The sequence below is a fragment of the Sciurus carolinensis genome, chromosome 11 (genome assembly GCF_902686445.1).
Source record: "Sciurus carolinensis chromosome 11, mSciCar1.2, whole genome shotgun sequence".
Lineage (NCBI taxonomy): Eukaryota > Metazoa > Chordata > Mammalia > Rodentia > Sciuridae > Sciurus > Sciurus carolinensis.
The window spans coordinates 16593556-16611647 of record NC_062223.1 but is presented as its reverse complement, the minus strand read 5'-3'; the positions used below and the strand labels follow the sequence as shown (position 1 = coordinate 16611647).

Below are 18092 nucleotides of genomic sequence, written 5' to 3'. Positions count from 1 at the left end.
TAGTATATATGGATTTTGTTCTTTGTAAACTTTTATTTCTTTTTTATATTTTGGGTTTTTTGTTTTTTAATTTTCTATATTTTATTTAATTTTTAATTTTTATATTTTACATTTTTTCTCTCACTTATCAGTTTCCCTCAACTTCTCTCTTTTCCTCTGCTAACAGCCAATCTCTACTGTTCTCCCTTTCATATTCCTTTAATTTTCAATTCTATTTTTCCCCTCCTTCCTGGTGATCATCACATTCTACATCACTTCTGTTCTATTCCTGGTTATCATATGAAACTGTAAACCCTATTGTAAACTTCCTGTTTTTACTGTGACCAAAAACAGATCAAATCATTTCTGATTAGTGTGACTTCAACATTGTACATTTCATTGCAAGAACTATTTAATTTAATGCTCTAAATTGCTTCCATTTGCTGTCGTTATTATCTGTCTCCCCATAAAATGTGAGCTACTGTGAACCTTCAGGAACACTATAATTACAGGGGTAGAAACTGTACTTTGTCAAATCCATCTGTTAGATGGGTATATATACAAACAACATAAAAAATAAGAGGACAAATTGCCTCACTTCAATAAAAAGATAGAGATTCTTAAAAAGCAAAAACAAAACAAATTCCCCACCAAAAAAACAAACAAAAAAAGCAAAACCAACAGAAATCCTTGAAAAGAGGGAAATAATAAACCAAATCAAGAACTCATTGGAAAGTATTACCAGCAGACTGGACCACTTAGAAGACAGAGTCTAAAACAATGAAGACAAAATATATAAACTTGAAAATAAAGTTGACCATGGAAAAAGATGATAAGATAACATTAATAGAAATCCAAAGAAATATGAGATAACATGAAAAGACAAAACTTAATATTTATTAGGATAGAAGAAGGTTTTGGGATACAAACCAAAGGAAGGCACAGTATTTTCAATGAAAAAACATCTGAAAATTTTGAAACTTAAGAATGAAATGAAAAATCAAAAGCAAGAAAACCACAGGAACCCAAACACATAATTACAATAAACCATGCCAAGGCCCAATATTATGAGAATGAATAACATACAGAATAAGGATAAAACTGTGAAATCTACCAGACAAAAAACTCAAGATACATTTCAAGGAAAATCAATTTGGGTCTCACCTAGTTTTTCAGCCCAGACCCTTAAGAATGCAATCTTAACCTCCTTGTTCCTCAGACTGTATATCACAGGGTTCAGCATAGGGATGACCATAGTATAGAAAACAGAAGCAATTTTGTCTGTGTCCATGGAGTGACTGGAGCTGGGCTGTACGTACATGAAGATCAGAGTCTCATAGAAAACGGAGACAGCACTGAAGTGAGAGGCATAGGTGGAGATAGCCTTCCTGTGTCCTGCAGCTGAGCGCATCTTTAGGATGGTGATAAAAATGAATATGTAAGATATTAGGATTATGAGGAGAGCAAAGAAGATACAGAAACTGACAATATAAATCAAAACAAGCTCACTAATATGTGTATCAGAGCAAGAGAGAACCATGACTGCTAGAACATCACAGAAAAAATGATGGACCAGGTTGGACTTACAGAAGATGAGATTGAATGTGTCCCAAGTGAGGATGGAGGCACTCAGGAAGCCACAGACATAGCAGCCGATGATCAGTGAGGTACACACACTGGGTGTCATGGTGGTGGTGTAGTGCAGGGGCTTACACACTGCTGCATAGCGATCATAGGCCATTGAGGCCAAGAGGTAGTTTTCCACAGTGGCAAAGGATCCAAAAAAGAACATCTGAGCAGCACAATCATTATATGAAATGACCTTGTCACCAATAAGTAGCCCAGCCATGACTGTGGGAGTGACAGCTGAGGAGTAACACAAGTCCACCAGAGACAGGTTGCCAAGGAAGAAGTACATGGGAGTGTGGAGACGGGAGTCCAAGACAATCAACAGGATCATCCCCAGGTTCCCAACCAGATTGATGGTGTAGATGAGCAGGAACGTCAGAAAGAGGGGAAGCTGCAGACCTGGGTCATTGGTCAGTCCCAGCAGGATGAACTCTGTCACTTCTGTCCTATTCTCCATCAGTCTCCTGAGAATCACTAGATGTTGTACAGCATCTGAGAAGAAAGAACAGAATTATAAAGTAATGAGTTGAAAATTGAGAATGCATACACAACATTAGTTCTTTCATTATCGCAATAGGTGGTAATCTGAGGTTCTATAGTACAAGTGAATCAAAGGGATGTGCCACTAATACACAGGGTTGCATGCTCGAACACCCTAGAAACCATAATGGATCATGTATACAAATTTAAAAATTTTTAATCTGAGATGAAGTCAGTGTAACTGCTTGATGAAAATTACTTCTGTAGTCTCATCACTCAGTTCATTCAGGTCTCCTGGAAAAGAACATGAAACTTTTACATTTCTCACCTGCCAGTAATTTTTGGAGGCACACTAGCTATGCAGTTTGTGTCTCCTTTCAACAACATTGTGAGTTTGTTTCATTGTTAAATTCATGTAAATATTGATGCATAACAGGCACAATAACTCATTCATATTGGTAATCTCGTCCCTGAGCCCATGCCAATCCTTAACCAATGCTGAATGTTTCCTTAGTCTATGGAGCTAATATTAATTAAAGAAGGATTTGTGACTTCATAGTGATCGAAGGGAGTGACTGATTAGATGCTAAATTCTTTTTTTACAATAATGTTTGCCTCTCATTAGAGATAGAACAAATAAGCAAATCAATAACAATGAAGTGATACTTGCTTCAGCCTCAGAAGGACCCTACATCAGTTCATAAGCTCTGCATTACATATTAATCTTTCCCCACACTCTCATGCTTATTATCAACAGCACATCTACACATGTGCATAGCGATGTGCCTGAAGACATAACCTTTGATTAGACCGAGATGAGTTTAACTCTTGAATAAGCACAGTACATCTCTCACACAGTGGCTGTGGTTACCTCAGATGGTGGAAACATGTGCTTCCTGCAGAGGTGATTGTAAGTGAAGGCCTCTCAGAAACAGAAGACGTGGAGCTTGGATTCCTGGAAGAGATGTCCATCAGACCTACCATTTACCACCTACATACAAGACTTGGTCCTAAATCAACTCCTCTCAACATCAAATTTCCATCTGCACAATGAAGACATTAATGAGAACTACTTTGAGGTACTCTTGTGAGAACAGAATAATACATAAAGAAAAGGAAAATTTGGGATGCTAAGCCATCATATGGGTAGGATGGGATAACAGCTCATGCTGGTTTGAACAAGCAGGATGCTCAAATTCATGCCGTTAGTTGTGGGAGACCTTGGTGTCTTAAGCTTATTTCTCAATTTTTCCTTTTCTCCCCACAATGACCATTTAGGATTCGTGTGCTCTCAGTTGATTCTTTCATTACTCTAAGCATGTGATAACTGCTGCTGCAATTCCATGTGGACCTGTCCTGTTGAAAATATCTTTCTTGAAATCCATATTTTAAATTGGATTCTGCTGAATGTATTTCTCCTAAGTATTTAACAACTTCTATTTTGAAGCCTTCCCATGAAGACATCAAGGTTGCCAGTTTTAATGCACTTGATCCCTCTGGTGTATACAGTGTTCTACAACAAGTGATAATGGATTTGTACATCAGTGTTGCATGTGTGTGCATGTGTGAAATAGGTTGTATTGTTGTTCTTATTTTACCAGTAAGGAAACTGGGAATATGAGAAGTTAGGTGAGGCTCTAAAATTAAACAGGCAGATTGAGAGAGACTCAAGATTAGTGAATTAGAGCCACCTCACAAGAAGAAGCCTGAGACCATGGTGAAGTTTAGATGCAGATCAGAGCCTGTTAATTAATTTAGGATCATTTTACAGTTTATAGAAGGATCATTTCACTTCCAGGATTTTGTTTGTGTTTCCATTTTAAACGTTTATGTCATCTAATATGTAGTGAATGAGGTAAGGTAACCAATCAATCAAAGCATCATCTGTCCTATATTTTGTTCATGTTTTTATTTCTTTGTGGAAGAAACAAGATTTGTTCTATGAATAGTAAAGTCCCCATAATAGATATTTTGACAATTATACCCAGACTCACCTCAGCTTTTAGAAACATTTAGGAACATCTTTATGTTTTCAAATAACTCATAGCAGGCACAGGTAACCAGTTTTTTGCATAGCTTTTACTTCTCTCTGAAATGTTGTATAATAGAGAACTTACCACTCTGCTGGAAGTGAAAGGCAGTTTATCCAGAGGGGTTATTTTAAATTCAGAAAATCAGGAATGCTAAATGGAATAAGTGCTATGAAAAAGGTCTCCCTCAGATCATTGTCAAAAGACTCCATATTCTTCATAGTAGGAGAAAAGGAGGAAAGACAATTAACATGCACTTGAGATTCTACCATGAGTTCTTAATGTGCCCTATGAAGAATTATTTACCCTCCTTGTATGTACAATATATAGGATACTATTACTGTTCTCCCAGATAATACACACATCATGCCCATAAATAAATGAAACATCCATAGAGTGTCTTATAAAAATAGTATCATTTAAAATTCAACCAATGTGATTTTTTTTCCTTTGAATGTTGCTCTGACCATAGTTGAAGGCAAATAACAAATCCTCAGTTCTGAAGAAGCTGCCTACTACCAATATCATACAGAAGAAAAAAAAATATCCAGTGGAGCTGGGATATAGATGTTCCTTCTAAAACAAAGTGATGTTGATTCTTTGGGATTTCAGAGGCAAATACATGGAGATCTGGAGAGAATTATACAGATTTGGAGACCTCTGGAGATTTCCCCCATGAGACTTTCTATAGCTCCTTGTCCTGTTTTCTAAGGAAGAAGCAATTGAAGTGTCTGTGGGGATCAAGCTCATTATTTTATTTTTAAATTGTATATATTTTACCAATAAATGAAAACACAGAAACTGTAAGTAAGTAGCACCAATGATCATCCTTTCCCCAACCCTCCTTCCCCCTACTGCATCCGTCCCCTGGTAAACACTACTCAAATCTTACCTTCTGTGAGAACCACTTTTCAAGAATCCATACATGAGTGAGATCATTCAGAAACTAGTGACATCCTATTGCAAATGACAGGATTTCCTTCTTTGTTATGACTTAGCCAAATGTCCTAATGCTTATGTATCATGTTTTCTTAATTGATTTATCAGTTCTTGGACACTCAGTTTGTTTATATTTGTTAGGTGTTAGAAGCAATACCACAGGGAATACAAGGGTACACATGTCTTTCTGACATACCAATTTCATTTCCTCTGAATTCCACTGATTAATTGTGATATTATTGACTGAACCTAGTGGATCTCTAGCACTGAATTCTATCCCTGACCCCTTTAAATTATTTGTATTTATTTCTTTATTGAAATAGGATCTTCCAAATTTGTTGCTGTAGCCTCAAACTTGCCATCCCCAAATTCGGCCTCCTGAGTAGATGGAAATAGAGGCATTAATACCATGCCTCACCAATTTCCTTTGAATTTAAATTCAATGTTGAAATTGTTGGATCACATGGAGTTTCTACTTGTAATTTTCAGTAACTTCTGTATACTTTCCATAATGACTGATGTAATCTATATTCCCACCAACAGTGTGCAGGTTTCCTTCCCTTTCTTCTACATCTTGCCAGCACTAGTTAGTTTTAGTGTTTTGAAAGGTACTTTTGCTGTGGTGAGGTGACCTCTCACATTAGTTTTTATTTGCATTTCCTTGATGATTAGTGAAGTTGAACATTTATTCATGTACCAGTTGGCCATTTGTATATCTTCTTTTGAGAAATGTCTGTTCATGTCTCTTGCCCATTTTTCAATCAGGTTATATGCTTCTTTGCATTTTTTGTTATGTTTTCTCTTGAGTTTTGGAATTCTTTCTATAGTCTGAATATCCATCCCCTTGTAGATGTAGTTTTCAAATCTCTTCTCCCATTCTTTAGGTTGTGTCTCCACTCTGTCAATTATTTCCATTTCTATACACAAGGATTTTAGTTTGTTGTAATCCAATATGTGTATTTCTGCTTTTGTTTTCTGAACTTTTGACATTTCTTTAAAAAAAATCTTTGCTTATTCCAATGTCCTAAACTATTTCCACTGTTTTTATGATTTCTGTTCTTCTGTTCATGTCTTTAGTACATTTTGAGTTGGTTTTTGAACTGATGAGAGAAAGGAGTCAGTTTCTTTCTTTTGGGTTTTTTGCATTTGACCCTCCAATTATCTCAATATCATTTATTAAAAGACTGTGTTTTCTATAAAGCCCATTTGATAAATCAGTTGCCTATGGACATGTAGGTTTACTTTTTGGTTTTCTGTTTTGCTTCCTTGTTCTATGCCTTTGGTCTGTGTTGCATTTCACTCTCCTTTTCCTATGTTGATTTTCTACGGAATGATATAGCCAATGATAAAAGTGGAAGATTTAGAGCTCATGGTATTATTGTTTTAGTGAGCATCTCTCCTTTCATGTCAAATAGTATTTGATTTACAAATTTGCTGTTCCAAATTGTGTGAATAAATACTTAGAATTATTTCCTTTTCACAATTGATGTTTATTATCCTCATATAAAGAATTTCTTTGTCTTTAACTTTTTCAAAAACTTAGTCTGTTTTATCAGATATAAACATAGGTTCTCTGCTTTCTTTGGATTCTATTTGCATGGAATATTTTATTTCTTTGGTTCACTCTCTGTCTGTATCCTTAGAAGTGAGGTGTATTTCTTCTAAGGAATACATGGTTGTGTCTTGTCTTATGATGCACTCATTCAAGCATCCTTTTCATTTTGCTAAAGTATTTAATTCATTCATATTCAAGGTGATTATTGATAGGTAAGTTCGTACTACAGTCAATTGCTGACTTGTTTTCTGATTTTATTAGAACTGTATTCCTTATTTCACTCTCTTATGTTCTCTTGTGGGTAAGTGATTTCCTATGGTAGAGTGTTTGGTTTCATAGATTATTGTTTTTTGGTTGATTGTTTTTGCTTTGTTCCTACCATGAGACTTACAAGCAAATTTTCTTTTTTATTGTAACAAGGTTTTTTGAAAAGGTAGCTACTTAAAGTGACTGCAAATGAAAGAAAAGAAACAAAACAGTGAAAACAGGCTGAGAAAAATACTCTCCAGCTGCACTGCATTCACTCCCCTCCATGTTGAATTTTTCATATCCCTTTTTACATCTTTCTGTATTTCCTTGCTCAGAGCATTCAATTAGTTAGTTAGGTTTAAACTTATGTGTTCAGTCTTCACATCAAAGACATGAATGGCTTATTCAGAGCACTTTGGATGTGTCTGATAAACACCAGTGAGTTTAATAGCTTCCATGTTGATTGCTACTCACTGATGTCTCTCTCAGTATGAAGACATTTCCTTTACTTCTTCTTGCAGGACAGGTATGGTGGAGATAGCGTCTCTTAAATATTCTTAAATATTCTTTGTCTGGAAATGTCTTTATCTCCTCCTCATTTCTACAAGATATCTCTTCTGGATTCCTGGTTGGTAGATTGTCCCCACCCGACCCTTTAGTCCTGTGAAAACCTCTTGGCACTCTGCTGTGTTCTGCAGTATTGCTGGAGAAGTGTGCAATCTGTGCCACCTCTATTATGTGTTTTGTTCTAATTTTTTCTCTTGTGGCCTGGAGAATCTTGATCTTTTCCTTAGTCAGCTTGATTATTAAATAAGTTGAAATGGATTTAGTTGATTTAAGTCTGGCTAGTGATCTTGGGTCATGATGCACCTAGATACTTGCCTCCCCTCTAGGTGTGGGAAGTTCTGTTATGATTTCCTTCAATAAGTTTTCTACCTCTTTGGAACACTCAAGACTCTCAGGAGCCCCAGTAAACTGAATCTTCACACTTTTAATACTGTTAAAAGTTCTGTTAAGTTTTCTTGATTACTCTTCATTCTGCTTTCCTTTTACTCTTCTGAAGGTGCATTTTCCAGCTGCCTTTCCTTGAAATCACAAATTCTTTCTTCTGTTTGATCTGTCCTGCTTTAATGCTTTCTTTTGTGCTTTAAGTTTACCTGAGTATATTTTTCAGATCAAGAATTTATCTTTAATTTTCTAAATAGCTTTCATCTCTTTATTTAAACTTCTCTTAATGTACAGAAGCACTTTTCTGTGTTGTCCGCAAGCTCATTGAGTTTCCATAAAACACCTGATTCAGATTCTCTAAGAGTCATCCCACACTTCTTATTATCTGGCCAGTTCCTGGCATCTTATTTAAACTAGTAGGTGAGAACATGATTTCCTAAAAGTTCTTAATGCTTGTTGGTGTGCAGTGTCATTTGGGCATTAATGAAATAGGTATTTAATCCAGTCTATCCAAACTGATATTGATCGAATTTGTCTTCCCAGAAATTTTAAGCATGCTGCTTATTTTCTCTGACACTGTACTATCTACACTCTTTGAGTCCTTAGTGAAAATTGGGTGCAGGTTTGTCAGAAGTCTGCTGTTTATATGTTGATACTGTTCTAGAACTGGAAAGCGACCTAAGCCCAGGTTTGCTGTACCCTGTTGGGGGAAATCCTAAGTCTTGGCTAGCAGCTGTGAATGTCTCAAGTGTGTAAAGAAAACCTTCACACATTCACACCTGTGAGGAATACCTATGGAGAGGAGTATTCTGCTCTGGTCACTTAGGAACATAAAGAACTGCTCCCAAATTTACCTAGTGTTACCAAGGGAACCTGTATAGGGGCCTGGTGGTCTGATCTCCCGTGGCACATTGTGATTGGTTTAAAAGTCTATAAAATGTATGGTTTCTCCTGCAATAAATGAGTTTGCAGGTTGCTCGCCTCAAGTCTGCTTTTACCCGACTCCTGGGGTCTGGGTTATGACTCCTTCTGCTCTTACCTGCACCTGAGCTAGCCTGGCACCCCACATTTGGCGTCAACGTGCCTCGTTACTCATGGCCTCTCGGGTTTGGCGAGTCCCCCCTGATTGCTGATTCAGTAAGAGCCCCTTCGTGTTCTGTGTGCTGACAGTCCTGTGAAGGTAAGCACAGGACCCCCTCTCCTCCCTTTTCTTCCCTGTTTGTCCTAATTTTCCTAATTCCCAACAATAGGCACACACCGCCACTGGCTTGAGTTACCCCCGCCAGCGGCCCTACTTTCCCCTTTTGTTCTCCCAGCAAATTCAGTAAGGGATTGATCCCCTTGAATTCAGAACCAGGTCTCCCTCTGTGAAGATTTTTACCAGAGACATCATGTGGGACACATGGTTGTCCTAACAACTCACAGAAGTTCCCCTGCAAAGCACCAAAATATATTGGATCCTAAAAACCTCTTTGTTTGTGGGAAGATAGGCTCTCTTTGTCCTCCCTTGGATCCCCTATCTTAGGCTTAGGGATACTCCTTGCAGGCTACTTTACAGTCCTTCTCCTTGTTCCTGAGAGATTTGTTTTCTCCAACCACCCCCCCCACCACCCCAGGCAGAGAGCTCCACAGCTCACAGCTTGCAGAGAGGACTTAAGTTGTAACCAAAAGACAAGAAAATGACCCCCAGGTCTTCACTTCAAGCATTGTAACTTCTGAGGACAAGAGACAGACACCAATAATAACAAAGGCCTCCCACTGAGTAACAAAGGCCTCCCGCCGACTGCCCCTCACCCTCTGTACCCTTGGAGTGAATCGCCCTCTCCCACTCCCTCTGTAGTTCTCTCAGGAGTTCCCTCCTCCAAGCAGGAAACTGTAAAAGGATCTTCTTTTTCTCCCCAGAATCCATTTGCAGCAGCCTACCCCATCAATTTGGGCCCGGATGGGGGTGGAAGGTCTTGGATCCCCACCCCACTCCCAGACCTGACCCCCCTTAGGAAGGCAGAAGTGAGAGAAGGTTTGGTCCCACCAGCACCATTTAGCCTGTACTAACAGTGATGCACGCCTGTTTAAAGGGAATTCCAACAGAGAACGTAGATCCAAAAAGATTACTCTTGTGGATGATAGAAGAAAGGGAAACAAAACTTGTAGTCCCCCCACCCTAGGGAAAATGGTGAAGAAAACCCAGTGCAGATAATAAAAGATAGCTCCCTCCAGCTACTCCTCTTTGTTCTCCACAAGTAACTTGAAGAATAGGACATTCCTCATGGCCCCCTCCCCACCCTAAATAATCCTAAACAGCCCAACAGCCCAACAGCCCATGGTATGTCGCAGTAAGGAGTATGTTATAGCAGCCTCATTCCTCAAAAGTAGTGGGGAAATATTGTTTCATGATTTTCTACATCCAAACCTAACCTGATTTCTCAACCAGGAAAAAGGGTTAAAAGGTCCTAGGCAATTTCCCCCCACCTGGCCTTGCTGAAGCCTGCATTGGAATGTAGACTGCAACCATCTCAGCAGGGGACCAAAATGAGACTGAAGAAAAAAGGTGTCCATTTTAAATTTCTCCGGGCTGCTACACAGAGCTAACTCTCTTTCTCTCTTCTACTTCCTTCCTCTCATCCCTTCTCTCTGCCTACCTCTTCTTCGCTCTCTCATGCTGTAATTAATGTTCATTATTATTTTTTCTTCTAGGATTCTTGTTTTGTTTTGTTTTTCTCAAATGCTATATTTTTTGAGCTCATAATTTTGATCCTACATACCTAGGTTAATAATTTTTTTGATCAGTTCTATTTTTATCCTACTCAGGAGTTATTTTTAAATATCTGATACATTGCAATGGAGATAAACGTTACAAGGCATTTGCTTTTGTGTTATGTGTATATGTTATTGTCTGATGTCCTGTTGTCTATGTATGTACCTGACAAAATTGACATGAATAATAAGCGCACATAAAATTAAAATTTAAAAAATGGATCCAAATACTTTTTAATTCACGTGATTTAAAAAGGGTTCAATTTAAATTGGGTAAACTAATAAAAGTAAAAAGTCTTTGAAATTAACTTGCAAGTCTCTAGGTGGTCAAACTAATAAAATGTTGATGTTTATAAATGTCTAATATCAATTGTTTCTAGGACTTTTCTTCAACAGAAAAGAGTCGGCAAATACTATTCAATACTCTTGTCTGATATCTTGGTTTTATAGCAAATTAAGTAAATTAGACCTAACATATATAAGATTACTCAAAAGTGTTTGTTAGAGACATCTGATTAATTTACAAAGTTAAAATGCTAATTATCAAATAACATCGAGTATTCTTAATTCCTTAAATTGCAGGGGGTAACATATTTAAATGTTATTGGTGTTTTCATAGATCGATGAATAAAAGGGGTTCAAAAATTGCCTTGTGTAACTGGGAGTTAAGTCCTAACAGGTACAATTCTATATACAAAGGGCTCCAAAGTTTCATCTGTGTTTCAATTAGAGTACTATAAACAACAAAGTGTTTAAACTTGTTAAAATGGAGTGAATTAGCTAAATTCAGAAATGTCATAAGAGGTATTTCAGGATGTAAACAATAAGGGGTCAACAGAAAAAAAAAGGTTCTAAATATGGAAATATATTTAGTGAAAACCAAAATGTTTCTGGGTAAGAAAATGCTTACGTGGTAAACATGAGGGTCTAAGTAAGTGCTAAGACAGTCTTTGTGTAAGTAAAGGGCAAATTTCAACAAGTTTGTGTGTAATTAAGTTGGTTATATGTATGTGAGACAATCAGTTAATGCTAGTTAAGATTTTCCAAAGGTCAAATACTAATGTATTGATAAAAACCAAAGTTCAATCTATCTGTTAAAATGACAAGGATTTCTTAGAAACACTAATTCACTCTTAACATCATGTTAAGTTTTCTTCTTTAGAACAATTACTCTTGAAAATTGGGGTTTATACAATTATGGTTAAACAACATATGTTAACAACTGTTAGAGTATTGTGCTATGTTACAGAGTCTAAAGTTTTCTTTAAAAACTATGTTTGGTTAATATAAAGGTATTAAGGTAATTGGAATGGTCATTATTTGTATATTAAATGTGTTCATATTTTCCAGGTATACAAGGCTTTAATGCAGAAATTTATCAAGCTGCTATTCTCCAAATTAAACTTGTCTATAATGATAAATTTAAACTTATAAAGAGTAAAATTTATTAGGGATTTGTTTCTATCATTTAATGCATTAGTACAGGACCTGTTATCAATAGGGTATATGTAAATTTTTTTACCTTTTACACTGAGATAAAAAAATTTTAATGAAATATATTTCTAATGGTTAGTGAGAATCTAATTTGTTTAAAGGTTAGTATTGTGAAACATAAAAAACATTTTGCCACTTTGCCACACAAAAGGAAAGTCAAAAGTACTTTCAGTCTTTGATTTGTGTTTTGGATATAATGTTAAATTGTGTTGACTAATGTTCATATAGACTCAGGAAACAATATATGTAAGCTTAAAATGATATTTAAGGAAGTCAAAGATCAACATCAGAATTAAAACACTTAAGATGTGAGGGGCCATGCCTTACCTCAGATAAGGCTCTTCCTCCCACCTTACTGCATGTTAGAGTGGCTCCAAAATAAGCCAGATTTCAGCTTCTTTAAAGTTATGGTCAAAGGATTGGTTCTTGCTGTGGAATTACTGTGATCTCAAACAGGGGATATAATATAGAGCCGAAATGCTCAGTCAAAATTTAAGATAGCTATTATACAAGCTGAATGTACTTTTGCTCTTGCTAATTTCATTTTGTAAAACTATTACCTGTTAGTTTTACAGAGGTACTGCTTCAAGAACACACAACCTAGGTAACTTGTGATAATAAGCCATCACCTACGGAACAGATAGTATGTAGTGGTAACCTCCAGTACTAACACAGACTCCACTTAAAGAAAAGGGTAAATAACTGTAAAGTTACAGACATTGTGGTTAAAGACCAGTACTTACTTTATAACTGGTGAGACTGACTTGGGGATGGTTAAGATCACACTTAGAGATTGACATTAAATACAGAGGTCAAGAAAAACCAGTATTTGGACCTTGCCCTTAGTCAGCCTGAACCCAGGGAACAAGAGGACATTTCTTTTTTTGTGTGTGGGGGGACTTCAGGAGCATGTTTATTGTGTTTGAGATGATACATCAGTGCTCTCTAAGCTACAAAGGGTAAAAGGAAATCCCAAGAGGACTTTTCTAAGGAGCTTTGCAACTCTGGTTCACATGGCCTCCCCATCAGGGAGATTGATGAGCCAATTGGAGGATGAAAAGCCAATCAGTGCACCTGCTGCAGAGGAGGGTCATTGGAAAAGGGTGACATCCCTGATGCTTCCAAGGGAAGCCACCTCATTGAGGAGACACTACCTAGCAAATGGCTAGAAAAGAAGCTAAGAAGCTGCTCTCAAGTTCCCCATGAGTGACCCCTGTGGGAACTCAGCTGACTTTTTAGCAAGACAAGAAAAGGTCAATTTGATCAGCTTGATCTTAGACACCTAGCAAAATAGTTAAAACCAAAATATAGCCATTCTTGGGCATTTGAAAGAAACAATAGTTAAATATAACTTAAATAATACACTGTGCTAGCCCACTAGAATAAAGACTGGCAGCTACAAAAGAGAGATTTTAAGGCAAATGTGCCTGATAACTATCAAGAGAAACTGCCAGAGACACAAAGTTTTCGTGTTTAGGGCCTACAGACCTTCCTAAGCTACACAGGGAGGTTTAAATTATGTTTGCTAGTATGATTATCTAGCCCTAAGTAACAGAAATATATAAATCTCTACTAAAAACAGGTCATAACAATAAAAGGATATTTTACAAAATCAGATCACATTAAGTAGCTTAGTTATATTTTCTGGGGACATCAATGACATTGAGAGTTAAATGTGTTTACATTCCTCATAACTTGGACAATGTTAAGGTTCCCACATGAAGGTCTTTCCTCTCCAGTCTAGTTAGGCCTTGTTATGGGAAAAATTTCTCAGTTCTTCCACCTCCTGGTGAGGGATTATTGACTTCTGTCATCTTCATGACATGTTCTCGATGCTACAACATTTATTTTGTATTAATCTCATTTCAGTATGCATGTCTTTTTATTCTTCTGTCATAGAAGCACCCACTCCCAGATGACTTTACAACCTGCTCTTCCCCAACCAGACTTCTACCATGGACCCTCGATTGACTCAGTTTCTAAAAGTAAACTCCAAACTGCTTGCCCCACACTGCCCCCTTCCAGCTCAAAGCCGCCAGAGCAGTCATCACCCCCGTCCTTACAGCAGTAAAGAGTTCCTAAAACAAAAAGGAGGAATAAAGCCGGAATTGGGGACAGGCAGTTAGTGTAGAAATAGGGGATCAAGTCAAATGAAAGAAATGGAGGCCATGAAAACCATCTGCCTCTGGAAGTTGGAGACTGCCCCTGGGAGAATGTAATGTCAAGATCTACAGAGCCCATTGATTACCACATTTACCTGGCTGAATCACGTTGGCCCTACTCTGCCCATTCACTTCTCACGTTATGCATCTCACCTCAAAACTAGGTCTAATCACATAGACAAGAAGGGGGGAAAAACTGGAGAACAAAAGAGACCTTAATCTATAAAGGATATAAAGTGTGCTTGCTTCTTGGGACTTTAGAACATCAGCTGTGGTCTCCTCCCCCCTCCAGGGAGAGGTCTGTGTTACCACCTTTAAATAGAACCTGCTTAATATGCTGAATCCTACTACAAAGTTAGGATTAGCCTGCATACTCTTCCTTATAATACTGGCAGTTCTTAAATGTTTGTGGTCCATTTTCAACAAGAGACTCATGAGGGTTCAGGTCAATCAGGTCCTCCTGAAGGAATCCTTTGTCCAAATTAGTGAAAAATGGGGGAAACGGGAGAAATCCTAAGTCATGGCTAGCAGCTGTGAATGTCTCAAGTGTGTAAAGAAAACCTTCACACATTCACACCTGTCAGGAATACCTATGGAGAGGAGCATTCAGCCTGGTCACTTAGGAAAGTAAACAAGTGCCCCCGAATTTACCAAGTATTGCCAAGGCAACCTGTATAGGGGCCTGGTGGTCTGATTCCCCATAGCACTTTGTGATTGGGTTAAAAGTCTATAAACTGTATGATTTCTCCTGCAATAAATGAGTTTGCAAGTTGCTTGCCACAAATCTGCTTTTACCCAATACCTGGGGTCTGACTCCATCAGCTCTTACCTATGCCTGAGCTAGCCTGGCACCCGTACAGTACTCCATAGTTGAGTTGTTTTTCTGATGATCCAGGGTTGTGTGTGAAGCACAGATCATCCCCATAAGCATCTCTCCAGGGAAAAGGCAGGTCTCAGTTCCTTGTCCACAGTCATCATCCTGTGGGGTTCCCCCTGGACTAGTGCTATGCCAGATGCTTTCTCCAATAGAAGTCCAGGTGTTGGGGTCTTTCTTGGGTTTCATGATTTTAAAAAGATGGTCAGGGAAAACCTCTAGGACATGGTAACATATCTGCAATGACTTGAATAGAGCCAGAGCACAGGGAAGACATATTTGCACAAGGGTGTGGCAAATCTTCTACACAGGGAAGACATATTGCCAATACCCTGGGGCAACAGCATGAGAGAAGTTGTAAAGCAATAGCAAGAAAATTAAAGAAGTGGAGTGAACACTGTGGGATTGGCAAGAAAGAATGCAAATCAACTCACATAAAAATGAATGGACAGAATTAAATTCAAAACCTTTGAAAAAATGTTCAACATAATTAGTTTCTCGGTGTACATTTTCAAAAATCAGAAAAATGTTAATAGTTAACACATGAATACATTGAAACTGCTTTTACCTTTCCTCAGTATGTCTGATGCTCTGGCTACATATCCTTTGCAAATTAAAATAGGAATCTGTTGTTTATAGCAAATGACTCAAATAGACATATTAATTCACATGAGAGTCCAGATTTATTCATCTGTTGTTAAAACATACAAGGAAAAAGTTCATACCTGCATGGAATAATTTACATTTTTTTTCTTCAAATTACGACTTTTAAAATAGTGGGAAAAGATAAAAAGTATTGCATATACTTTTATATTCAAACATAAATCAAATATTATGTGATGATTGTTAAGGACTAATGCACTAATCAGAGTTCTCCACTGAAACAATCAATTAGATCTCAAGTAGTTATAACAGATTTATTATGGCATGGGATATGGGATCATGATTACGGAGGTGAAGAGAGACCACCTTCTACACTGATGGGACAGATCTTCTTTACTCTGGCGACTGCTTCAAACTATACTCCTTCAAGTATATCCTCTCAGCTACACAGTAAAGTCATTTCCTGACTACTTGTGTGTCCTTGTATCCAAAAACACATTAAATTCAACACCAAAAATAGCCACAGAATATTTAATTCTGGCAAATTTGCCACACCCACGTGCAAATGTAGTAGTGATATACCTGTCTCCATTTCTTTTCCTTGTGAGATGTTCTGCAATTATTTTACATATCTTGGCATTGACATGTAGAAAAAATAACGAGAAATTATTGAATGCATAAATATCTTTAATAAAACTTTTCTCAAGAAGACACCAGTATATCGGAAATATTCTCATTCAGGTATTACAATTCTAAATATGTTGTTTCCTTTTTCCAAGACCACAGTCTTTTGCAGAAGTAAAGGAACTTGGAGTCAGGTGGGCTTTAAAATGTGACAAAACATGGACAATGAGAGGAAGGAACAAGAGTTACACATCCAAAAATATTTAATCCAAACTCTAAAGATTATTTTGCCACTAAAACAACCTTTAAGAATGCATTCTTGACCTCCTTATTCCTCAGGCTGTAGACCAGCGGGTTCAACATGGGGATGACCATAGTATAAAATACAGATGCAAATTTGTCACTGTCCATTGCATGACTAGAGAGAGGTTGTAAGTACATGAAGATGGTAGTCCCATAGAAAATGGAGACAGCAGTGAAGTGGGAGGCACAGGTGGACAGAGCCTTCTGATGTCCTGCACCTGAGCGCATCTTTCCAATTGTGGTAAAAATGAATATGTATGATATTGAGATAACAATAAGAGCAAAAACCACATTGAAAGCACATACAGGAAGAAGAACAAGCTCATTCATGTGTCTATCAGAGCAAGAGAGAACCATGACTGCTGGAATATCACAGAAAAAATGGTGGACCATGTTGGACTTACAGAAAGTGAGACTAAAGGCATCACCAGTGTAGAAGGAGCCAATCAACAAACCAGAGACATAGGATCCTATTATGAGGCACGCACACACCCTGGTTGTCATGGTGGTGGTGTAGTGCAGGGGCTTACACACTGCTGCATAGCGATCATAGGCCATTGAGGCCAGGAGGTAGTTTTCCACAGTGGCAAAGGCTCCAAAAAAGAACATCTGAGCAGCACAAGCATTGTAGGAGATGACCTTGTCTCCTACAAGAAGCCCAGCCATGAAAGTGGGAGTGACAGCTGAGGAGTAACACAAGTCCACCAGAGACAGGTTACCAAGGAAGAAGTACATGGGAGTGTGGAGACGGGAGTCCAAGACAATCAACAGGATCATCCCCAGGTTCCCAACCAGAGTGATGGTGTAGATGAGCAGGAACGTCAGAAAGAGGGGAAGCTGCAGACCTGGGTCACTGGTCAGTCCCAGCAGGATGAACTCTGTCACTTCTGTCCTGTTCTCCATCAATGTTGTCTTAGAATCACTAGATGTTCTATAACCAAGAAAAATAAAGGTACAGAATGATGAAGAAGTTGAATTCATATGAAAATCAATTGAAAATGTGTTATTTCTTTCTACCAACAACTATAACTTGAGATTCTCCTGAAAAATATTGACTTGAAAATCAAATGTGTTGCAGTCATTACATACAGGATTAACTGTTGTGAATTTGAAGACTCTTTTATGGATTTTCTTCCCAGTTTTGAATTTTTCCATAATATTTGACAGAAAAATGACTATTTAATGACTTCATCAAAATGTCTCTATGTGCCTCTCTGTGAATTCACTTCTGAGATTAGGAAAAGCAGATGCTTTTGGGCTGCTCACCTGCCCAGAACTGTTCAATCACTTTAGATGTACATTTCCTGTCTCCTCTCAACAAAGTGATGATTTTACTTAGTTGTTAAGCTCCTTTATTAAGCTTGAGATATTGAGTCTATTGACAGAAGTACTAGTTTTTCAATCTTTATCCTGGACTCATGCCAACTTTGATCCGTGTCAGGTGGTTCCTAAATCTACTGTTCTAATCT

At 37.7% G+C, this 18092-nt stretch overlaps 2 protein-coding genes across 2 annotated transcripts; both read right to left on the bottom strand.

Moving 5' to 3' along the window:
- Positions 1-1117: 1117 nt before the first annotated feature.
- On the bottom strand, positions 1118-2065 carry LOC124959048 (olfactory receptor 5B3-like). The gene has a single exon (XM_047517696.1). It carries the CDS (start codon positions 2063-2065, stop codon positions 1118-1120), a length of 948 nt encoding a protein of 315 aa, XP_047373652.1.
- Positions 2066-16602: 14537 nt separating this feature from the next.
- On the bottom strand, positions 16603-17526 carry LOC124959847 (olfactory receptor 5B3-like). The gene has a single exon (XM_047518298.1). It carries the CDS (start codon positions 17524-17526, stop codon positions 16603-16605), a length of 924 nt encoding a protein of 307 aa, XP_047374254.1.
- Positions 17527-18092: the final 566 nt, after the last annotated feature.

Coding starts and splice junctions, on each gene's coding strand:
- LOC124959048 (XM_047517696.1), bottom strand. CDS start 2,065: ATGGAGAATAGGACAGAAGTGACAGAGTTCATCCTGCTGGGACTGACC.
- LOC124959847 (XM_047518298.1), bottom strand. CDS start 17,526: ATGGAGAACAGGACAGAAGTGACAGAGTTCATCCTGCTGGGACTGACC.